At 41.6% G+C, this 24,793-nt stretch overlaps 1 protein-coding gene across 1 annotated transcript in view; it reads right to left on the bottom strand.

The window, feature by feature from the left end:
- The window catches only part of ZSWIM5 (zinc finger SWIM-type containing 5), a gene marked incomplete at both ends in the record, with an annotated part of 101,009 nt that overhangs the window by 4,594 nt on the left and 71,622 nt on the right, over positions 1–24,793 (bottom strand). Inside the window, 8 exons of the mRNA XM_080921517.1 lie at positions 755–890; positions 1,115–1,375; positions 4,250–4,387; positions 4,897–5,043; positions 7,714–7,890; positions 15,496–15,675; positions 17,830–17,980; positions 20,569–20,717. Coding sequence (XP_080777643.1) covers positions 755–890; positions 1,115–1,375; positions 4,250–4,387; positions 4,897–5,043; positions 7,714–7,890; positions 15,496–15,675; positions 17,830–17,980; positions 20,569–20,717 — 1,339 coding nt within the window. The remainder of the gene's footprint in view (positions 1–754; positions 891–1,114; positions 1,376–4,249; positions 4,388–4,896; positions 5,044–7,713; positions 7,891–15,495; positions 15,676–17,829; positions 17,981–20,568; positions 20,718–24,793) is intronic.

The following is a 24,793-nucleotide window of genomic DNA, read 5'->3' as shown; positions in this document are numbered from 1 at the left end:
AGTGTCATCAGCCTCATTTAGACTCTGGCCATTGTGACCCCCTTTAGGGAAGTTTGCTTTCTGCTGGGGAGGAATTGGTTAGGGAAAGTCAGGCTTTAAAGAGTTTTAAACCTACAACACATGTCAGGCAGGTGCTTGGGTACTTGGAAACCTCAAGATGAATAGTTTCCACTATAAAGAGATTTGACGGTCACAAAGAGTGCCATAGGGTTTTTCGAAGAGCCTAAGAAACATGCCAAGGAATTTTCTTTTTAGCTAAACAGTTCTCAGTCTTATGATCTAACTAAAATTCTGTATGGTCTGCTACATCCTACAGATCTACACATGTAAGCCAAGAATCCTATTCTCGTTTGAAAACAAGATTCTCATACAGCATTGTTTCTGGGTCTCAGAGTACACATGTTTATCTCTGCTTTTCCTATACTCCTCTGGGGACCTGGACCTGGACCCATGGCTGAATGGAGTTATATTAGGATCTAAGCCCCTTCTCAGGCTACCCAAGTGATTCAAAAACAGGGAGGCAACATATCTATTATATTTGGGGGGGGGGGGCGCTTCTCAGACAATTTACTCTAAATATGTGGAGGGGTCAAGTGTTTCATTAATAAAGAGTCCCAGAGCCTAGATCATATGAAAATACCTAAGCCCTGGTTTTGGGAAAGAGACAAAGGGAGAAAGGGGAGTAGGACAGACAAAGAGGCACTGAAGATGTCTGCTTTAGCGGAGGCGATCAGGCTGGACATGGGCTACCCACCTCATGGCACGTAAGGCTAACTTATAAGACAGGTCTGGATCATGAGGCAGCAGAGCTGAGAACAAATACTTTGCAAAGGTGTGCATGGGAACACTCTCCCGATGGATAACTTCTCCTAGACCGCTGAAGGGGCCTCCTGAAGGAAGAAGATGAGCCAACCAGTTATTATTTCTTTATTTGTTTGTTTGTTTTTGTATGCCTATTCTAGTCTAGAATTGGGAGCCTAGGAACCCATCTGAGTCTGTGTGCTAACTTTCATTCCTCTTCAGTGTCATAAGTATTTCTGTGTGTGCTATGTCAGAGAGGAGAGTCCAGAGTCATGACTAAAGGTTTTGTCACCGTAGCCCCCTTTCTTCTTACCTTCCAGCAGTAAGATGCACTGTTTCCGCAGCGTCTGTACTAGTTCCTCATCCAGCTGCAGCTCCTGGAGTTGGCTTAGGAGTTGCTCCTCATTACGGCACACCTTGTCCTGTGCATAGAGGCCTTCAGGCATCACCCTCTGCTGACCCATGCCCATCAAAGCAACTTCTAGGGCCAATGACAGGTAAGACTCATTGCTGTTTGGGCAGCCCGAAGCCACAGGTACGTGCTGGTATGCAGGAAGTCTGCTTTCATTCATATCTGAGGACAACAAATGTGCCAAATTCTTTAGGACAGGTCTAGTGGATTTTTCTGTGTCTCTGCCCGTCCCATTTTGGGTATCAGTTGCTTAATAGTTATTATAAAGCTAAATCAGAACCTCAAAACAGTAAGAAAAATACACTGAAAAAAAAAGTGAGAACCACAAAAACAAACAAAAACAAAACCAAACTATCATCCATCATATCAAACAAACTGGCTAGGTCAGTCAGTGAAGCATGAAGTCTTATTTTTTGCCAATGGTCAATATAACTGTAATTGTTTTTGTGTCCTCAGTGTGAGCACCTTTAGGGGATGAGAGCATCTTATTGTTCTAGGTTTCTCCAGAGCCTTACTCCAGAAGAGCAGTGCATGTCAGTGGCAAACAGCAAGTGCACCTTCGGGCTTTTCAAGCTATAAGTGTCCTTGTGCAGATGAAAGTGACTAAAGATGTGGGTTCTCTATGCAGATTAGGACAATCAGGGCCCGTTCTGGCTTGGCTTGGGTTAACTCTTTATATATATTCAGAGATACCTGACTCCATCAGTTTAACTCTTACTTTGGAAACACTTGCATCTTCTATGTTATGATTTTATATGCTTCACTAAGTATTTTAGAACATGAACAGTGGTTTAAGAGCCAACGTCCTAGCTAGGTATGATGACACATGCCTGTAGTTTTAGCTTCTTAGGACACTGGTGAGAGGTATGAGTCCTTGAGTTCAAGAACAGCACAGGGAATAAAAAGTAGTATATATAAGGGTTTGGAGGGAGAAGTGATATATTATAATCTCAAAATCAAAACTAACAAACAAAAAAGATCTTGATTCTCCCCCGCCCTTTTCTATTAAGTAGTTCTAGGAGACAATTAAGTGGCAGATAATGCTAGAATCACATCAAGAGTAGTCATAATGTCTGCTTGCAAGTAGCTGATAGTGTGGTAAGAGATACTAATCCTAAAGCAAATGCAAATAAATTAAACAGAGCAATAGTGTGGAGAAGGGAGAACAATCATGTATGGGTAACTGCCCCTTGGTATGGGGCACTTAGCCTGGTCTTTTCTGTTTGGCAAATAGGTACAAACCCACTAAAAGGAAGAATATTAAAAGAAAATCAGAATATAGCTAGGTAGCTAGTAAGATGCTAACAGGCTTAATAGGCTTAAAGGAGACTGACTCCTTCATCATTGGTAGTTGTAAAATGAGGGTCTCAAACGTCAGGGTTTTGATTACTAGTGAAAAAAAAATCTGTCTCTGGGGCTGGAGAGGTAGCTCAGCAGTGAAGAGTTTTTACTGTTCTTCCAGAGGCGGAGGCTTTAGTTCCTACCACCTGTGTCAAATGTCTCAGAACCACTTCTTATTCTGTATCTGGGGGGGGGGGGGGGCTGACATCTCTTTAAAAAAGAAATAGTGAAAGCAGAGGTGGGTTGGGTTGGCAGGGGTGGAATATGAGTTTTATCTCTGGCCCTGGGTACAGAAATGACATTTTATTTTGCAGAAGAAAAATGACTTAGCTGGAGGCTTCCTGGTAAAGAACAAAGAATTATCATGATCTTTCTTCCTCCTTCCTTTATCCTTCCTTTTTTTTTCCAGGTTTGCAAGATAGGTTTCTCTGTGTTACTCTAGCTGTCCTGGAACTCAGAGATCCACCTGCCTCTCCCTCCTGAGTGCTGGGGTTAAAGGTGTGTGTCACTACCAATTGTCTTCTTTCTTAACTCCTGGACAGGAAGGTATTAAGATGATGTCTGTTCCAGCAGTTTCAGAAATAATATAAAACCTACCTAAAAACATAGTCTCTTTAGTCACTGCTCATTCTCTGAAGGAGTTTTGCTGTGCAATGGCCCCTCTGATCACTGAACATTCTTCCTGTGAGAATGTAGCACCCCACTTCTAATAGAGTCCAAGGATCTTCTATACTTTATGTGTCCTGTCTAGTGTTCTTTTTTGTTTGTTTGGGTCTCACTATACATCCCTGGCTACATATAGACAAGGCGAACCTCAAATGAGTAGAGCTGTTTGCCTCTGCCTCCTAAGTGTCGGGATTAAGGATATGCACCATCATAGCAACACTGTCTAAATTCTCTCAACAGAGATCACAAGGACTGAGGAGCCAAAGGAAAACTAGAACAGGATCCTGATAAGAGTATTATATGATTTCAAAGGAAGAAACTTTCTTCTTGTTTTTTAAAAGATTTATTTATTTTACATGTATGAGTGATCTATCAGCATGTACACCTACATGCCAGAAGAGGGCACCAGATCCCAGTATAGATGGATGTGAGGCACTGTCATTACTGGGAATTGAACTCAGGACCACAGGAAGAGCAGACAGTGCTCTTAACTACTGAGTCATCACTGAGTGCTCTTAACCACCTACTTTGTTGTTTTTTGAGGCAGGGTTTTGTACTATGTAGTCCAGAATGACCTTTTCTGTTGTAATTCACCAGCTTCAGCCTCCTGAGTACTGAAATTATAGGCCTGAGCCACTATTCTTGGCTCAAAAAAAAAAAAAAAAAAAAAAAAAAGGAGGAGAAAGAGGGAGAGAGGCAAAGAGAGAGAGAAAAAGAGAGGGAGGGAGCGAGGGAGACAGAGACAGAGAGAGAAAGAGAGAGACTGTCCAGGCTAGCCTTGAAACCCTGGGCTCTCACATGATCTTCCTGTTTCAGCCTCCTGAGAGTAGCGGTGGCTACAGGAGGGCACGGCTGTGAACACCTGAACACACACACTTCTGACTGCTCTGAACTTTTGTTCTGACTCCTAAAACTCCTCTAACCTTTCTTATTCCCCTAAGGAAGTTAGTAAGGGGAAGCAGGAAAGCAGGATGCACACAGCCAGACCACAGAGCAGAGAGATGGCTTGTCTCAGGCTGACCCTTGTACCTGACATCTCCATGTAGCTGTCGTCATTCAGGCGGCAGGCCTCAGTCAAAGTGAGAAACAGGCAGCCAATGGGATCCAGGGGATGGCCCACCCAGCCCTCCAGGTTTGTGATTGTTGTAGTTCCTCTCTGCAACAACTCTGGAAATAAGCAGATTTCAAGTTCAAGACAGAGAGAGAGAGATGGGAATGCACCTTTCTTCTGCTGTCATTTTCTACTCAGTATCATTCAGCCCTTGACCAGAAAGTCAGGGAAAAGCTGCCATATTGTTACAATATGTTACATATTGTTACACCTCTGCTTGACTGGCCCGACTGCAGGCTCACCAGCAGTTTTAGTTTATACTGTCTGCTGGCAGTGCATACATGGAGGTGGTTTTATAGTTCAAAAGCGTCTTCTCCAGGTCTTAATGGGCCTTCCAGGTGGAAGCCTGGAAGCTTCCTGTGAAAAGCAGGCTCACTGTTCCTATTTTACAGAGAATAAATAAAGCTGAGATGCACAGGAATAGCGTGAAGGCACTCCACTCAGCGGGTAGAATTACTTGGAGTTCTCAAGCCCATGGTACAGAATGAAAATTAGGTTCTTCTTCATTTTCTCTTTCAGGTCCTTGCCACCCTTAGAGCCCAGCATGTTAGAGGATTCTTAATACCTTTCTTCTGATGCTTGTAGATCTCTAGCTGCCGCTGCTGCTGCAACCTCAGAGTATTAATGATGGCCACTGTGAGTCTGAGGGCCTCTTTTGGATATCCATGAGATCGAAGTGCATCAACCCGAGCACAGGCTGTAGGCACATGCTCTATCAGTCAAGAAGAAAATATTTTGTTTGAGTTAAAATTTCAAGTCAGGAAAGTCCTATGTTTGACAGACAAAAGGATCTGTGTTCAGTCTAGTTTCTCAGATTCAACTTAGCGTCTGCTTAGAACAGGGACTGTGTTTTTTAATCTTTGAGGATATAAGTGGAAGAAGCCATCTTGAAAGGCTCCTCTAGCCTCAGCGTGATGGTTTACCGTAGAAGGGATATAAAATTAGAAGAATAAAATGCAGATTCTCTGTGAACATGCACTATGGGAACCCGGAGGAGGCAGCAACTAGCCATCTATAGGAAAAGCCTCAGCAAGTGATTAGTTTTATTTTCAGAGGCAGGGTCTCATGTAGCCTAGGCTGGTTGTGACATGCAGCTGACAGAGACCTTGAATTCCTGATTCCCCTTGCTTTTGAGTTTTGGGATTATAAGCATGTACCATCATATTTAGCTTCATTATCAAATGATTAATACATTCATTTAGTAACCCCATGTCTCCTAAGGACCTGTAGTATATGCCAGGTAGTACACCGGGCAAAGGAAGTACAGACAGAGAAGACATGCATGACGGCTGCTCTCAAGCACTCATGAATGATACCTACGCAACTATAAGGCACTGCCATGACAATACCTATACCGAAAATATCTGAGCTATGCTGGAAGGACAAGAATGACTATCAACAGGTAGGTAAACAAGGAAGGCTTTCTTAGCAAAGAGCATATATGAATAATTATATATAAATAAGACTGTAAAGAAAATCTAGATAATTTCTTTGGAGTATGGTAAATAGTCCAAGGTAGCTACAGCTAAGCTATGAGGCTAGAGATAGCCTGGAAAGGTAGTGCACAGAGACCTGCTGGCCTCCGCCTCCTGAATGCACCACCACGCCCAACTACTACTAACTTCTCAAAACGGGAATGATCCTAACAAGCCTGTTATTTTGCTTTGTCATTTTCTCTAGAGCTAATATTGAAACTTACAGAATAGCTGGGCCTGGGAGGTAGAAGCAGGAGGATCCCTGGGTTGCTGGCTAGCTTGTCTAGCTGAATTGGTAAGCTCCAGGTTTAGGGACAGATTGAAATATCTGTCTCGAAATAAAAGGTGGAAAGAGATGGAGAAAGACACCTGATATCTACTTCTGTCCTTCACATCCATATGTCTGATTGTGTAACCACACACACACAAACACACACACACACACACACACACACACGTACACACACAAATATATGTACAAATATAAGCATATACACAATAAACACATAAAATGCAGATTTAAAGATACAAATAAGTACAATACAAAGTAGAAACCAGATAACTACTCTTTACAGTTTTAAGTATATTTATCCAGATTTTTCAATTTATAAATAAAAATTGGGATATTATAATTATTGTTTTCAGCTTAATAGTACATTATGAATGTTTTTCCATGGTGCTAAATATACTTGTCAAATAATCAAGATAAATACATGTCATCCTATGACTCTGTTCATTTACTGGTTTATCAATTCCATATTATCGGACAGTGAAGTAGTTCCCAGTTCCCAGCCGTACAGCATTCATTTCTGTCCTGTAAAGACCCCCTTAGCTTGCTCGTTTATTTATTTAGTTAGCTGTGTTTTGGAAACAGAGTCTCACTATGTAGCCCTAGCTAGTGTAGAGCTTGCTTCCTAGACCATACTAACATCAGACTCACAGAGATCCACCTACCCTGCATCATAATTTCTGAGGTTAAGTTACCACCACACTAGGTTCCAAGCCTAGTATCTTAAGAGTGTGTGTGCTCTAGCAAAGCTAGGGACAAACTGATGTAAACCAGACAACTATTGCAGGAGAAGTTTTGACTAGATCAAACAGTTCTGTCCTGTTATAAAGGATGCGAGGAAGAAGAGACAGAGAAAAGGAGACAGACTGGTGACGAACACAGACTGACTACATCTAGTTCCTAGCAGTTTCAAACACAGTGTTATTTTCATGTGTGTGTGCTCATGTGTGTGCACATGTATGCTTATACCTGTGGAGTCCAGAAGACAACCTTGGGTGTTATTCCTCAGACACTATCCACCTCTTAACATTTTTTAAATGTTTTTTTTCCTATGAATTTGAGTTCAAGCATGTGAATGTCACACATAGGCTGCACGGAGCAATCAAACTTAGGTCACCTTGCTGGCTTTCTTTTTTATTTTTTTATTTTTGGAGATAGTCTCTCACTTGGCATGCAACTAGCCAATTACGCAAAGGTAGGCTGGAATCTGCTGTTTCCACCATGCCTGGATTATTTTACATGGGCTGTAGCGATCAAACTCTGCTTCTTACTGACCAAGCTACCTCCTGGGTTCCCATCCTGCAAGCAAAATGTATAAGTTCTGAGCAGAATATAATGTTGCTTAGTAACAGACAACTGAAAGTGTGTGAACTGATGTCTAGTGGCTTCCTTATTACTCTTCAATATGTATCAACTGCTTTATCTTTTTCCCAAAGCTTAGGGAAAGGATACATCAGTTAAGCATACATACAAAGGAAGTAGGCAGCACACAAATGACCTGAATTGGTAATAAATGCTCCGAAAGAGATAGACTGTAAGTTGTAGGTAGTATTGCTGGGAATGGCTCATGTGGGCTTGAGACCTGATAATCTTGGGAGCACAGCAGGGCTAGACTTACCAAGCCACAGTGGCTGGCCATGGGAATTAAAGAGTAGCCGCTCATTTTCCCGCTGGCAGGCAGGAGCTGTATAGATATCACTGCTGATGATTCGCTGTAGGTGGCTGTCCTGCCAATGTAACTCACGACCTTCAATGGCTCTAGTGAAGACTGTTCGTCTTGGTCTGGATAAAGAGTCTGGGGAAAGAAAAAGAATGGCTGAAGTTCTTCTATGTCCTCTATCAAAAACAAAAACTAAAAACAAAACAAAAAAAAACCCCACCCTCTTTCCCAAAAAAGCCTTATACAAAGGGCAATAAATTTCTTTTTCCTTAACACAACTTTCTACTGGGACTCAGAGCCACATGAAGGTTTGAAGAAACAGTGATTCAATGGTAAAGATATAAACTGTTTTCCCTATCAGTCAAAAAAAGAGAAAGCGGCAGTAGATAAAAATCCTTAACTAATCATAACTTGTTCCATTTGCAGCATGACCCTTATTATACTAAGGGCTTCTTTGGTATTCATATTAGAAGCTGAAAAATGATTCAAGTGCCTGACACAGGAAGCTCCCAAGTTTGCTTGGGTAATATTATAATACCCTGTTTTAACAAACATCCCCTGCCTCAGGTCCTCTAAAAATAAAAAACAAATAAAAACTGATAAATAAATGAATGAATGAATAAATAGATAAATGATCATACAGCTAAAAGCTGAGAAAGATGTTATAGTTTGTTTGTAGCTTGTTCTTAAGAAAAGCTGATGCTGACAAACGTTCTCATTGAGATCTGACCATCCTACCTCCCTCAGGAAAGGACTTTAGGAAGTCAACACTACAAACAAGCCCAGATCAGATCAGCACCTGTATCTGTGTATGTTTGTCTGTCTCCTTCCTATTTTAAGAATATTGAGTCTGTCTCAAAGTTAAATGCAATTAACGTTTTGGTAATGATCCGTGAAAAGGGCTTCGAACAGAGATGGACTAATTTCTCAGCACAAAGTATACTTTGTATACTGGCTGGTTTTATGTCAACTTGACACAAGCTGGAGTTATCACAGGGAAAGGAGCCTCAGTTGAGGAAATGCCTCCATGAGATCCAGCTATAAGACATTTTCTCAACTAGTGATCAAGAGGGGAGGACCCAGCAATTGTGGGTGGTGCCATCCCTGGGCTGGTAGACCTGGGTTCTGTAAGAAAGCAGGCTGAGCAAGCCAGGGGAAGCAAGCCAGTAAGTAACATCATTCCATGGCCTCTGCCTCAGCTCCTGCTTCCTGACCTGCTTGAGTTTCAGTCCTGACTTCCTTTGGTGATGAACAGCAATGTGGAAGTATAAGCTGAATAAACCCTTTCTTCCCCAACTTGCTTCTTGGTCATAATGTTTTGTACAGGAACAGAAACCCTGACTAAGACACTTTGCCTGTTTCATCTTGTGCTCTTACAGCAAATTAGTTCCCACACTTTGAAAACAAGTAACAGAGGCCCAGAGAGTTAATATCCATTGCAGGGGACAGCCTAGTTCTTTATCTGGAATTCAAATATTTAGTCTTTGCTATTCTTCCACATAGGTTAGCTGTATCTTCACAAATAGAATATAAACTCTTTCATAAATTAATCTATTTTGGGGGATGTGTGGGAAAGTTGAGACAGGATTTAAACTGCTATGTTGCTAAGGTTTGTCTTGAATTTGATCCTCCTGCCTCTAACTCACAAGTGCTGGGATCACCATGCTTGACTTCATAAACTCAGTTTTATAAAAAGAGGTTTGGGGCTGGTGAGATGGCTTAGTGGTTGACTGCTCTTCCAGAGGCTCAGAGTTCAAATCCCAGCAACCCATACATGGTGGTTCACAACCATTTGTAATGAGATCTGATGCCCTCTTCTGGTGTGTCTGAAGACAGCTACAGTGTACTTGTATGTAATAAATATTTTTTAAAAAGAGGTTTGGTTAATGCATTTGCATGGGCATTGTGTCAGAAAAGGGCATCAGGCTCCCTGGAACTGAAGACATAGGCAGCTATGAGCCACCTGATGTTGGGACTGGGAACTGAATCCAGGTTCTGTTCAAGAGTAGGAAGTGCTCTTAACTGCTAAATTATCTCTCCATCCACTGGAGAGAGAAATCGGGTAAGAGCACTGGCTGCTCTTCCAGTTGACCTGGGTTCAACTCCCAACACCACCTGGCAGCTCATAACTGTCTGTAACTCCAGTTTCAGAAGACCCAACATTTTTTGTGGCCTCTCTATGAACCAGGCATCCACATAGAACAGAGACATATATTCAGGCAAAACCCCCATATACCTAAATAAAATGAAAAAATAAAATAAATGAGTGAAAAGAATGAAGATCTACTTCATGAGGACTTACGTAGACTCATAGATATGACATCTAAGAAGATAAAAACACCAGGCTACAGAGATGGCTCAAGGTTAAGTGTACTGTTTACTTTTCCAGAGGTCTTGAGTTCAATTCTCAGCACCTACATGGTGGCTCATGGTTATCTGTAGCTCCAGTTCCAGGGGATCTGATGCCCTTTTTTGGAAAAGCTCTTATAAACACGTATTAGCTTACAGGTACTTCCACTGGGCTCCTCTTGGGAACCTAGCAATGGCTTAAGTCATCACCTACTGCTGCTGCCTGGTTGTGTATAAAAGGGCTACCTACCCACCTCACCCCCGCCCCTCTGTTCCAGAGTTTTTTCTCTCTCCCTTTCTCTCCTCTGTGCCCTACCCGCTTCTCTGCCCTCATGGCTCTGTCCTTGTCTATCTGCTTGTCTATGTGCCCACAAATCTGCCTCAACCTTTTCCCAGGTTCTCACTCCTCTCCCTTCCCCCAGTAAGACTGCTTTATACCACCAGATCTGTTGCTTGACATAGTTACTCAGGGGCATACCTTGGCATGGGCCCTTCAGGTACCTTGCCACTAGCGACTACTGGATTCTTGGACTTCCTGTTCACAACCAGCCATTGTTGGATTAGCTGGACTGCAGCCTGTAAGTCATCCCAATAAATCCCCTTTATATATATGTGGAGATAATACATACATACATACATATATATATATATATATATATATATATATATATATATATATATATATAGAGAGAGAGAGAGAGAGAGAGAGAGAGAGAGAGAGTGAGTGAGTATGTTATTCCATAAGATCTGTGACTTCAGAGAACCCTGACTAGTACAGGGTGAGAGAGGAAGAAAGATGAAGAATGTCTCCAAACTGGGCATGGTGGTACAGGCCTATACTTGGAAGGCAGGGACAGGAAGATTAGCAAGTTTGAGGACAGCCTGTGCCAGCCTGTCTAAAAACACAAAAACAAAACAAAGAATGAAAAAGAACAAGAAAAAGGAGGAGGAAGAGGTTAAGATATAAGCAGAGGCCTTGAAAAGGAAGTAAATATACAAGACTAAAGTTAAGAGGAAACATCTGAGCCAGAGCAGATAGATAATAAAAAAGTGCACTCACAAAGGTAGTACAGAAGTGGTCTAATGACAGTGCTAGGCATTGAAAGCAGGCTTAAGTTGGAGAGTAGGGAAGGAGACAGTAAAACCCACTTAGAAGAGGACAAGGAGATAAACAAGAACTGAGAGAGATTAGAAATCAATGGCAAAGATGTTTCAAGCAGAAAATGATGTCAAACACTGCTAAAAGGCCAAAGGACAAATAAGATGGCAAATGAGAGACCTGGAGAGGTGGCTCAGCGGTTAAGAGCACTGACTGATCTTCCAGAGGTCCTGAGTTCAATTCCCAGAAACCACATGATGGCTCATAACCATCTGTAATGGGACCTGATGCCCTCTTCTGGTGTCTGAGGACAGCTACAGTGTACTCGTATACATTACATAAATCTTAAAAAAAAATTACAACTGAGAAGCAGCCATTCAGTTTAGCCCTAGATGATATGTAACCAGTACAGAGCTATCTTAGTACAGGTAGGGCTGAAAACCTAATTACTGTGTACTCAAAAGAGAATCAGAGAGAAGTAAATTTTTTTTTTCTTGGTATGCATGATTCTTGCAGGTGCTTGTTTTTTTTTTTTTTAGAGACAGGGTTTTTCTGTGTAGCCCTGGTTGTCCTGGAACTTACTCTGTAGACCAGGCTGGGTACAAACTCAAGGGATCCACCTGCCTCTTCCTCTTGAGTGCTGTAATTAAAGGTATATGCTACCACTGCCTGGCTTCTTTTACTATAAAAATACCTTTAAAAATTACTATTTCTTTTCTTTTATCTAAGATATTGTGATTATCTCCCAATCTTCTGTATCCAATTTTTTTTTCTGCCTCCATGAATTGTTCCTATGAGTTACAAAATACAAGCCTACTGCTATGTCTCTCGTCCTCAAACAAACCGAAGCAAAAAGATTCTCTTAGGACTCCCATAGCTTTCTGGCTAGCTTTCTTTGAGGTATAAGAATTAAGAAAAATAGTTCAGATCTAGGGAATTAGAGGGGTTTTGACTTAGAAATACAAGCAAAGGAAGAGGCAGAATAGATGAACAGCCAAATCTGTCACTGTCCTTCCTGACACTCTTTCCATGACAGGGTTTCTCTGTGTATCCCTGGGTCTCCTGGAGCCAACCAAGGCTGACCTCAAACTCAGATCTGCCTGGCCTCTGCCTCCCCTGTGCTAAGAGTGAAGGCATGAGCTGCCATCACCAGGCTCTTTTAGACCTTCCAAAACAATAGATTTTGTTTGTATGTTTAATTCCAGAACACAGAAATGGGAGGTTTGGAAATATTCTTCTAATTTCTCTTTCTTAATAGTTTTATGTTGAGACAAGGTCTTACTATGTAGCTCTGGCTGTCTTGGAACTTTGTATACTCTGGGTGACTTAGAATTCACAGATCTCTTTGCCTCCCATGCTGTGTACCAACCGGCAGTCCTTTGCTTTGTACTGTGAAGCCTAAGTTTCCCAGACTGGTCTACAACGTGTGGCCTTCCTGCCTACCTGGGACTACAAGCGTGTGCACATCTCATGTACACTTGTACTTTGGGTGGGAATTCTACTCAAATTATTTCCCACCTGTCCCAGTCAGTGTTTCTACTGCTGTGATGAAACACCACGACCAAAAAACAAGTTGGGAAGAAAAGAGTTTATTCAGGGGACACTTACACATTGCTGTTCATCACCAAAGGAAATCAGGACAGAAACTCAAGCAGGGCAGGAGCTGATGCAGAGTCCATGGAAAGGTGCTACTTACTGGCTTGCTCCACAAGGCTTGTTCAGCGTGCTTTATTATAGAACCCAGGTCTACCAGCCTGGGGGTGGCCCTACCTACAATGGGCTGGGCCCTTCCCCATTAATCACTAGTTGAGAAAATGCCTTATAATTGGATCTCATGGAGGCATTTCCTCAACTGAGGCTCCTTCCTCTTTGATGATTAACTTGTGTCAAGTTGACACATGAAAACAGCCAATATACCACCTTTGTTCACATCTGCTTGTTAAGTACTACATCTACAATGTCAATGAACAAGAAGCCAAACTCAGCTGAAAACAAGAGGGAGAGAAAGTATGGACATTTCTGAGGGAAAGATGCTATAAAGCAATAATTTAAAAAATAAACAGGTATAGACTAGGCAAATGTAGTAGATGGCTGTAAAGCATTGAAGACCACTTGAAATGAGTGGTCATAAATTTAAAATAAGACCATTTACCATGATTATTTCTCTCTAGTTACACTCAGCTATATAATCATAAATACCAAGTAATTAAAAAACTTAATTGAAGTAGAAAGAGAGAATGGGAGCACCCTAAAGAAAAGGAAGCAGCAGCTGAGAATATGGTAGTGTGTGTAACCACAGGATAGGGAAAGCTAAAGTAAGTTCAAGGCCAGCCCAGGGTATGAAGCTTTCTGTTTAAATCTCACTACACATGGTTGTGAGCCACCATGTGGTTGCTGGGAATTGAACTCAGGACCTCTGGAAGAGTAGTCAGTGCTCTTAACTGCTAAGCTGTCTCTCTAGGCATCTATAATAAGATCTTCACACACAGAGAGAGATAGATAGATAGACGGGGGTGGGGGGGAAGGAAGGGAAGAAGGGAGGGAGGGAGGGAGGGAGGGAGGGAGAGTGAGAGAGAGAGAGAGAGAGAGAGAGAGAGAGAGAGAGAGAGAGAGAGAGAGAGAGGAGACAAACAAACCAACACCAGATTGAGCCATGGGTAGAAAAACTGGTAACAATAAGAGCAACATAAAATGAGAGCTTCCAGAATGGGGAGTGTGATTATAAATATTTGATCATCTGTGCTACTAAAGTCTATACCGAAGTGATGGCTTCCTGTGTTGTATCAGTTAGATGATTGCCAGGAATGGGCATCTTAATGAAGGGACAAAATTATAGTCTCTTCATGGCTCATTAACTTAGTTATCTTAAGTATATCAGCAACTAACGATGATACAGTAGAAGACAACCAAGCAAAAACAATTATTTAAGTGATTTTTTTCCCCTTGAGGTTAAAAATGCTGATAGCTAGTACTTAAAAGAAAAGAAACCAAGTGTAAGATCAATGTTGGACAAAATCCCCTACCAATAATGACTTGAACTAAAGAACAATGATTGACATCAAATGGCCTGAGTTAGAAGGAAAAGCATGAGTGTGAATGCTTGTTACCAACATCTGTAGACATCTGTAGAACAGTGGGCTCAAAAGGCAGAGGATATAGTACTACTGTAGTAGATTTGCATTAGATGGGGCAAAAGTCTTGGCAATAACTTGGGAGGATGTACTTGTACTGTATAAAAATTCGAGGAAAACAGAGGAAGTAAGAAGAGGAAGAAAAGATTTGGTGAGTATACTACTTGTAGAGACCTATGTGCTTATCTCTACTTCTAGAAGGCTGGGAATACAGAGGGTGATGTAATATCTGGCCTTGATTAAGACACTTTAAAAAAAACATTCATTTTTAGAGCATTCATTGGTGTTTTGCTTGCATGTATGTCTGTGTGAGGGTGTTGGAACCCTTGGAATTGGAGGTACAGACAGTTGTAAACTATCATGTGGTTGCTGGGAATTGAACCCTGGTCCTTGGGAAGAGCAGGCAGTGCTCTTAACTGCTGATCCATCTTTCTAGCCCCACCAAGGACACTTTTTACAAACTTTTGTTGTTGTTGTTGTGTTTTTGGTAGGTGTAATGATTTGTATAAGCTCAGGCCAGGGAGTGGCATGTTTAGAAGTGGCCCTGTTGGAGTAGGTGTCACTGTGGGTGTGGGCTTAAGACACTCATCCCAGCTGCCTGGAAGCCAGTATTCTGCTGCAGCCTTCAGATGAAGATGTAGAACTCTCAGCTCTGCCTGCACCATGCCTGCCTGGATGCTGCCTTGTTCCCGCCTCAATGATGATGATACTGGACTGAGTCTCTGAACCTGTAAGCCAGCCCCAGTTAAATGTCCTTTTATAAGACTTGGTCATGGTGTCTATTTATAGCAGTAAATCCCTAACTAAGACAGTAGGCTTCTATCTCTCCTTTAAAGTAGGTTTCCTAAGCTATGCAAACCAACCCAAGCTGAAGCCTGGGCCTGTTGGACACAGAACCTGAAGGTCAGAGAGGAATTGCAGAGAGCTTTAGGAGACTTCATCCTGGGCACTGAGGACGCTCTTGATGTGGAAAAGAACAGCATCCTCAATGGCAGACAAACACACTTATCTAAGATTTAGCATCTTGAGACAGATTAAAATAAAAGCTTTTCTTAATTAGGATAACAATTTTGACAGGAAAAAAAAAGTATCAGGTACCACTCTCCTGGTACTTTATCACCCTACCTTTTGAAGTTCTAAACACAAAGATCTTTGGCTCACCTTGGCTGTGGCTGGCACTCTGGGAAAGTGCATTGGTAATGTTGGGCAGTTCATGCCCATAGTTTCCATCCTCCAGGGGACAGATATCCAGGTCGCTCCACTTCTGCAGTTGCTGAAGCCAACAAGATTTTTCTTCCAATTTGCAGTGTGGATTTAAAATTATACACACCCATAAAGCCCCTAAACAACAGAGCAGTCCATATTCTTAGTGTGAATAACACCCATGTCTTTGCTTCAATCTTCAGCACCCAAACAACACCAATGCCCCCAAAAGTAAAAAACAAAACCATTAGCTTCCTTCTCTCTCATACTTGTGAAAGATACATGCATACATATATATTCTATATTAAATATAACATATTACATATTATACATTATATTGTATATAAACATGCATACATATATATTACACATTATATATAAACATGAATATAATTGCTAAGATTTTCAGAATTGGCTGAGGGACTAAAACTTGTGAAACTGTAATTCAAATGAATCTTAAGTTTCTGTCAGATAGTGCAGACACAGCAATGTAAAGTAACCTAGTAACAGGTGAATAAGACCCTGTTTTCTGTCTGTAGAAGCTGTCTGGTAGGAGAGATGGATAAAAAAGCATGCCATGTAAGTGTTAAATTAAAGTGTGCTTAGGGTATAGGACTAGAGATGGTTCTGTGGTTAAAGTGCTTGCCTTTCAAACGTAGAGATACGAATTCAAATCCCCAGGGCCCACATAAAAGCTAGATACAGAGACACATGCCTGAGATCCAAGTATTGTCATAGTGAGATTTGAGATGGAGACAGCTTCCAAGGTCAGCTAGATTGGTCTGTGTGATATAGTTCCAGGCCAATGAGAGACCCTACCTCTAATGAGTAGAAGGTACCTAAGGACCAACAGGTTTCCCTCTGACCTCTGCATGTGTCCTGTATATACTTGTGCACATGCGCGCGTGCGCACACACACACACACACACACACACACACACACACGAAGACATACTCAGGATATAATAGCACACACAAAGGCACTTAACACAAGGTCAGGTCTTGTTAAATTAAATTGTTCAGGCTAGTTGGTCTTGAACTCCCTCTCCCCTAGCCTTAGTTTTCCAAATGCTGGAATTATAGCTACCATACCGTGATCTAATGCCTCTCAATCATGAACAAGAATTTCACAGCCTTTTCCTAAAAATATTTTATTATTTTTTTTTATACATAGATGCATGTATGTCTATAGCCTGAGGTAAGAGGCATTCCCTTGGAGCTGGAGTTATAATTAGTTGTGAGCTGCCTCACATGGGTGCTGGAAATTGCACTCGGGTATTCTGCAAGAACAATACATGTTCTTAACCACCGAGCCATGTCTCCAGCACCAGATTTCACAGCCTCTTAAAGTGTAACTGTGTTTTTGTTCTCACATGGAAATGCCTTAAAGGCTACAGTCTCAATTTCAGATACTAACTGAAGATGAAAGTTTCCTTATATTGGCTCAACATTTTTTATTTAAAATTAGATTTGTTTTTGTACTTTTGGAGACAAGATTTCACTATATAGTCCTGGTAAACCTGGATCTCTGTATGTAGGCCAGGCTGGCCTTAAACTGCATAGGCCAGCCTGCTTCTGCCTCTTGAGTGCTGAAATTAAAGGTATATTACCATGCCTGGCTTGTGCTTTTTCTAGTACAGAAAAAGAGAAAGAACAGTACAGTAAAAGGCTAAAGCTTAGGCACTGGAAACCTCCTCATATCTGAGGGATCTGGCTAGGCCTCATACCAGAAAGGAGACTCAGAGAAGGCAACTAGAGTAAGACCAAGGCTGTTTTTGTTTGTTTGTTTGTTTGTTTTGTTTTGTTTTAAGACAGGATTTAATGTAGCCCAAGTGGCCTGGAACTAACTAAGTAACTGAGAATGATCTTGAATTCCTGTTTCTCCTTCCTCCACCTTCAAGTGCTGAGATTACAGGTGTGTGCCAGCACACTTGGTTTTATGCAGTGCTGGGGATTGAACCCTGGGCCTTACACTTACTAAGGAAATATTCTACCAGCTGAGCCACATCAGCAGACCCTGAGGCTAAGGTCTTAGAGAGCTAGGATAATGCCATCAACTGAAGCCAAGTGAAGAGGTTTTCTTTCAGCAATGTGACATGATTTAGAATCCGTAACAGGAAGATTCACTGCTGTAGAAGCAATGAAGCGAGAGTAGGAAGCTTTGGTAGAATCTAAAATGTTTTACCAGCTAGAATTTGCAAGATGATCACACACACTGACAGCAAGTGTTCATTAACATATGTATTAGAGAGCAGTGACACGAAATGGGACTTGTGAGGGATCGAGACTCACCTAGCTCATCCCAGAGCTGCCTGCACTTGTCTGTCATGCTTGTTCCTTGCTGCCTCCAGAGTGTGAGGCGAGGATCAGCCATAAATTGCTCAGTGATAAGTGTTAGCATCCTGGCTCCATTGGAATCTCTCATCCGAAGCATCTCTCGAACCTGAAGTACAAGGAGGGGCAAGTGATTGTAACTGCACAGTGTAGAAAAGAAGAAGGTGAAGGACGGAGAGCAGGTGAGAAGATGCACTTGCACAGTGCACTGAAGAGGCAGAAAGAAAGCCTCTCAACTCTGTATGTGAAATTCCTACATATATCAGGGAAGCCTGTTACATATAATGAAATACCTCTTTAAACACACTAGGATAGCTGGAATAAAAAAAAACAGTAACAGTATTAGTCTGAATGTAAAAAAATAAGAACCAATATACTGTTGATGGGACTTTTAAAATGAGGCAGCAACCTTGGAAAAAAACAACCTATGTAGAACTTATTTACCAATGTTAATAGCAACATTTTTTTAGAGTAGGCAAAAGGTAAAAGCAATCCAAAAGTCTACTAACAAAGGATAAATAAAATGGAATATTACTTAACTGTAAAGATGAACTTTTAAAACATTAGGCTAAGGTACGCGCGCGCGCACACACACACACACACACACACACACTATTTGAAAGTCCTGAATAGGGAGACTTATAGAGACAGACAGTATAGACAGTAGACTGAGAGCTGCGGGTGACTAGGTGGCCATGGAGGATGTGAGAGAGAGAGAGAGAGAGAGAGAGAGAGAGAGAGAGAGAGAGAGAGAGAGAGAGAGAGAGAGAGGAGATGAGGCTGCTATCTGCTCTAGTTATTCTGTGTTGAATCAAACATAGCCTTGAGGTTGTGCCTTGCCCAGACTAATTCCCTTTTATAAGGCAACAGTTTGGTCCATGTTGAATGCAAACGCTGATGAAGAAGAGCTCCACATCTTATTTGTGTAAATAAATAACTACCATCTGCCCACCACTAACCAGGGGCACATGCTGATAAACAACTCATTCATGCAAAATATGACCACCCATGAACTTAACACGTGGATTGCATCAAAACCATGTCAAAAAAGCAGACTTGTGAACTTACTGAACACACCAGACCAACAGATGATGCAATCTCCTTACCTGGGTCATGTAAAAGAAGGGACACTTAAAAATGGGGTACAGACCAGTTGACACAGAACCATCAGCAGGTGAATGAACTCCTGACTGTCTCTGGGCTTCAGCCCAGTAGGACCCCCTCAGCTACATGGTGCCTGCTTGGGCTGCTCTTCCAATCTGGTTCCTCATCTTGAAACAGTTCTGTACTTGGAGCCTTCTCTGTATCTCAGAACAGTTCTGCGACTGGAGTCTCATGTCAATATCTTCATCTATGTGTATGTGTACATGCACATGTGTAAGTTTGTGGAAGTTAGAGAATAAACTTGAGAGTTGTTCCTGAGGTATACACCATCTTTTGTTTCCCACTAGCCTGAAACTCTGCTACATAGGCTAAGCCCACTAACCAATGAATTCCAGAGATCCAGCATTTCTACCTCCCATTTTATCAGTACTGCAGCCGATCGACTGCAGGTGCAGCTTACCAACTGAACCATCTTCCCACCCCCTTATTTTAATATTTTTACCCCTTGGAGTGACTCTCTTTGCCTGTGCCTGCTCTATGCTCTTGACTTGAGAGAGTGCTCACTGACCTCAAGAAGTTAAATTTTCTGTTTCTCTGTATCTGTACATACATAGATACATTACAAACACATACATACACAGGTAAGTAGATGACAGATATAAAGATAGTTTGCTCTCAAGCCTGGTGACTGAGTTCAATCTCTAGAACCCAGGAAAAGGGGGAAACAGAAAACTACACTAATGCCATGTTATAAAATGTGCCCCCAAATAAGTTTTAACTTAAGAAACCCTGTGACTTTAGTGTGAAGTCAGTACTAGTTGGTAAATCAAGACCAACAAAAGTAACATCACCTGTGAATTTGTAGTTTGTTTGTTTTTTTACAATAAATTTGATGTTATGCAAAGACATCTCAGTTTGTTTCTGAAGCAGCTCACTTACGTCTGATAGGTAAGGGATGACCTCTTTCCTAGATGATAAGAATGTTAATTGTGGTAATGACTCTATACTAAGAAAGTATCTGTGAATATACCAACCCCATGCTAGCAAGTGTTCTGCCAGTGTTCTGTATCTCCAGCCAGTATTATACTGGTTATATGGGTAACAACATATAAAATATATTATATTATACCTTAGGAAAAGTGTTAATGGAAAGAGAGAAAAAACAAATGGCAAAAACCAATCCAACCTGTCTGACATGGGCACCTCGTTTCAAAATAGTGTCTTCTGGAATGTTGTTGAAACTCTAGCCTCTGATGCTTCATCAGGCAGCCTTTGAATCACAGTAGGAAGAGGATGGCTGCTTGCTGAAGCTCTCTCCAGCACTGTGGGCTCGCTTAGAGAGTAGAGGAAAACAGGCCACCAGAGGAAGGGCTCCGTGGAGTAACCTGACTGCGAGGCTCTGCTTATGCTCTCCTGCTAGGCTTTAAGCACCCAGTACAGCTAGGTGAGGCAAGCTAGGTACACCAGAAGGCCTAAGTGTGGTGTGCACAGTTTACTCAACATTTGAAAGGAAAGAAGGGGGAAAGGAAGAAAGGAAAGAGGGAAGGAGGGAAGGAAGCAAGCAAGCAGGTAGGCTTGCTTTTCATGTCTTACCTTGGCAAACATTGAATTGAGCTGCTTCCCAGAGCCATAGTAACCCCCCTGGGAGAGAAAAAGCTTCACTTGTTCCTTCACCTGTTCTTCATCCAAGTGCCAACAGTTCTCATCATCGATGCTGGCCCCAGCTGTGGGGTCAGGGGCGCCTGTGAGGAACAGGCACAGTGTGAGCACACAGATACAGACAGGCAGTGCTTTGCAACGGTGTGGCACTTCAGAAATGTAAGGTGCACGCTAGTTTTACATTCACAGAAGTCACAGTTGTAGCCCTCTAAGGTCTATGACTACTGAAAAGCCTATAATGAAATACACATACTGTGATGGGCAGTGGTGGCACAGGCCTTTAGTCCCAGTGCTCGGGAGGCAGTGGCAGGTGGATCTCTGAGTATGAGGCCAGCCTGGTCTATAGACCGAGTTCCAGGACAGTCATGGCTCCACAGAGACCCTGACTCAAAAACCAACAAATAGACAAGTGTGCTACTGTTAAACATACATTTGGCCTCTGTCCTACATTCCATGGCATACAACTATTTTAAAAAAGATTTCAATTTATGTGTATGTGTGTTTTGCCTACATGTATGTCTGTGCATCACGTGTGCAATGCCTACAGAAGCCAGAAGAGGTCATCAGATCCTCTGGGACTAGGGTTACACCTGGTTGTTAGTTGCCACGGGAGTGCTGGGAATCAAACACAGGTCTTCTGTGGAGCAGTAAGCAATCTTAATTGCTGAGCCTACCTCCAGGCATGATATACAACTTTAAAGTCCTTGTAATTTTCAAAGTGGTGTCTTTCTGTGTGACAATGAGTTGAGAGAAGCTTCAGATTTGGCTCTGCTCACCTAGGTAGAGAACTGTAGAGTCTCTAAAAATCCCTAAATAGTTGATCATAGAAAGATTCTGGGCTGTATTTGGAGGCCATGATAGGGAAACTGACTTTGTTTCTCCTCTGTATCTTCAAAATCATTACATTTTCTCCTTAGGACTGTGATATTTATTACTTTGTTTTATCCTCTGTGAAGTTCAAAAGTCTATTAACATACATATTATTAGAATATAAAAGTGCATTTTTAGCTTGGTATGGTAATGTAAGCCCTGGAAGCAGGAGAGTGGCCAGGTCCCGTCCTATAGAAAAAGAAAGAAAGAAAGAAAGAAAAGCCCAAGATCAGGCCACAAAATCCCACCAATCCTTGAGCTTGCCCCAAGGTCAGGCCACATAATCCCTCAAATCCCAAGCTATTCAGGAAAGCTCCACCCCGAAAGAAACCCTACGAAAGGCCTGTCTTCTGCTCAGTTCTCCCCTGCTTCTTGCCCGTCCAAGCAGAGGCAGCCATCTGTGCTTTTCCGTTCCAATAAATCACTGTGTGAGGTTTGTTGTGTGGGGTGACTCTGTGGTGTTCCGTGGCTCCCAGCTACCAGAATACCTTTCCCATCTTGGCTGTAACACTTACAATGGTGGTACACACTATGTAATTCCCGAAGCAGAAGGTTCAAATCCATTGATTAGATAGTGAATTTAAACACAGCCTGGGTTACATGAGACATCTTAACAAATAAATTATGTTGCACTGTATTTCCACAAACTATTTCCTAAAGCACAACAGAGCTGCATTTGTGGTGACATGATTTTACCCAAGTTATCTGTCATATCTGGGCTTACCTCAGCAAAACCACATAAAACACAGCTGGAGTTATTCACTCAGACATCTTCCCTGAAAGTTTGTTGGCTTCTTGCTTACATTTCAAGCTAAATTTGGGTGAATAATTTATTAGCATAGTGTTGGTAACTGTTAAGACAATTATTGTGGACATGTTTTTGGAATGTTTTGGTGCTGATTTGGTAGCTCAGCAGAGAAGGAACTGAGAGCAATTAGGTTAAGCCAAAAACTGGGTTTCTGGGTACTTTGGGCATAAGAACTGAGAAAAGAGTAACAGCTGTGATCTCACAGCAGAAGGCAGAGGCAGCTGGATCAATTATCATCCTAGGTGATTCAATTAGGAGATGAAAAAGCAGAATTAGGAACCTGCCTAAGAGAGCTGGTTTTAATCAACTGGACTAGAACTATGGGATGATATCGTCTCTCAGGATTTGAGGAGGTTTGAAGTAGAAAACTATAAAACACCCTGGATCCTCATGGTCATAGCAATTGTAGAAGAAATCAGGTCTATTAAAAAACAGAATGAACTGCCAAGATAATAGTGCTATGTTATTGCAAAGAAAAGAAGAGTGTAAGTCGACATTCGGGCAAGATATAACAGAAAATTTGTGTGACTGTTAAGACTATTAGTCATCGGAAAAAAGCATAAAATGGCAAGAGGTCCCATAGAGGGTGTTTGAGCACATGCGTGTGGAAGACATGGTCTTCCTATGTTGACAAGGCTAGCCTCAATAGCCTCAATTCCATGATGCAGACAAGAATGGATTTGAACTCTGGATCCTCCTTCCTTGACCTCCCAAGACTTACAGATGTGTATCGTCATGTTTAGAACCACAGACTATTTCACCAGATAATTTTGTTTTTAAAAAAGACTTATTTATGTAGATGGGTGTTTTGTTAGCATGTATGTCTTCATATCAGAAGTCTGTGTGAATAACTCCAGTTATATGGGACTACAGTTATAGATGATGGTGAGCTGCCATGTGGGTTCTGGAAACTGAACCTGGGTACTTTGGAAGTGCAGCCAGTGCTCTTAACCACTGACCATCTCTTCAAACCCAACAGTTTCATTTATTAAACAAACATTAACTAGATGCAGTGCCTCTAATCCCAGCAACTTTCGAGGCTTGGGGAGGAGGGCCTCTTTGTTCAAGAGTTCTAGCTGGAGCAATATAGTGAGGTCTTATTTAAAAAACAAAACAGAACAGAGCAAGACAATAGTTAGTATTTACCAAGAATTAGTATCAGTGTCTGGTGCACAGTGCTGATCGTTGAGATGATGAATGAGCAGAAGAATGAGCGAGTCTGAGACACTTAACTCTAGCCTGTGTGCAGTTAAGTACAATACTTGCCTAACATTATGAAAGGCCCTCAGTCCAACCCATGGCACTGCCCAAACTTAAAAAGGTAAGAGAATATAGACTATTATAAATTATAAATCCAATATAAATTCATATTTGGATCTACTGATTTTGAACTATCTCTGTGATATAAAACCAGGTAGATATATAAAGCTCACAAGAGCTGACTGGAAAAATGAGTCTATGCGTCATGGTAAATGGATGACATCTTAAGTCAAGGGTGTAGCTGAAATTATCTATGGAGATTCACAGGAACGGAGGAGGAGAAAAGATTAATAAGAAATGCCCACCTTCCAAAGTCAGACCGAGGAAGGGAAACATTTCGGAGTAAGTGAGAAGAACCATTTCAGTTACATAGGCAATACCTGGAGTTTACAAATTGGCTTCCTTAGCTGTCCACTAACTCTCAGTTCAGACCTATTGATTTAAATTTAAATTACATTGAATTAAATTGTTCTTCTATAGGTTTGCTGGTTTGAATATTTTAGCTTTCTCATAAAAAGTATGAGAATGAGGTGACTTACCTTCTGGTAAAACATCAAAGTAAATGACACTTTAGTGTGACAGTGGGCTCTTCCTCAGGGTGATGGGAGAAGATAAGATGGAAGGGGTATCTTCCATAAATAATTATTAATCAAGCCACAGATGAAGCACACAATTAGCTAAATAAGAAATATCACACCATCTTTGATTTAAAATCCTTTAATGGTCGACTATTGATATTAGGATGAATCCACTCTAAACCACCTCAGAACTGGCTTTTTCTCCTGAGGCTATATAATGATACATATTCTAAGGGAGCTCTGAGGTCTAAGGAACCAGCTCCCCAAGTCCTGTTCCTTGATTAGGGGCTCATGTAGCTAAAGTTGCCACTGAACTTGGTACAAGGATGTGAGAATGACCTGAGCAAACTGGAATTTGCTTCCAATTCCCAAGGACTAGGATTGACCACTAGGTGTGGCCACTGTATGCAGTCCTTTTGCTCTTAAGCATCTTTCTGAATGATAAAAGTAGCATATACTTCCTATAGAAAGTACACCAAAGCATTAAAAACAAACTCACCAGTCATAGTTTAATGTTATTAATGACTGGGCCATGGTAGTGCACATCTTTATTCCAGCACTGGGGAGGCAGAGGCAGAGGCAGGTGGATTTCTGAGTCCAAGGCCACCCTGATCTTCAAAGTGAGTTCTAGGACAACCAAGGT

This window comes from Micromys minutus, assembly GCF_963924665.1.
Source record: "Micromys minutus genome assembly, chromosome: 9".
In the NCBI taxonomy this organism is placed as follows: domain Eukaryota; kingdom Metazoa; phylum Chordata; class Mammalia; order Rodentia; family Muridae; genus Micromys; species Micromys minutus.
The sequence above is the reverse complement of the archived record's forward strand: the minus strand, read 5'-3'. Positions and strand labels throughout refer to the sequence as shown.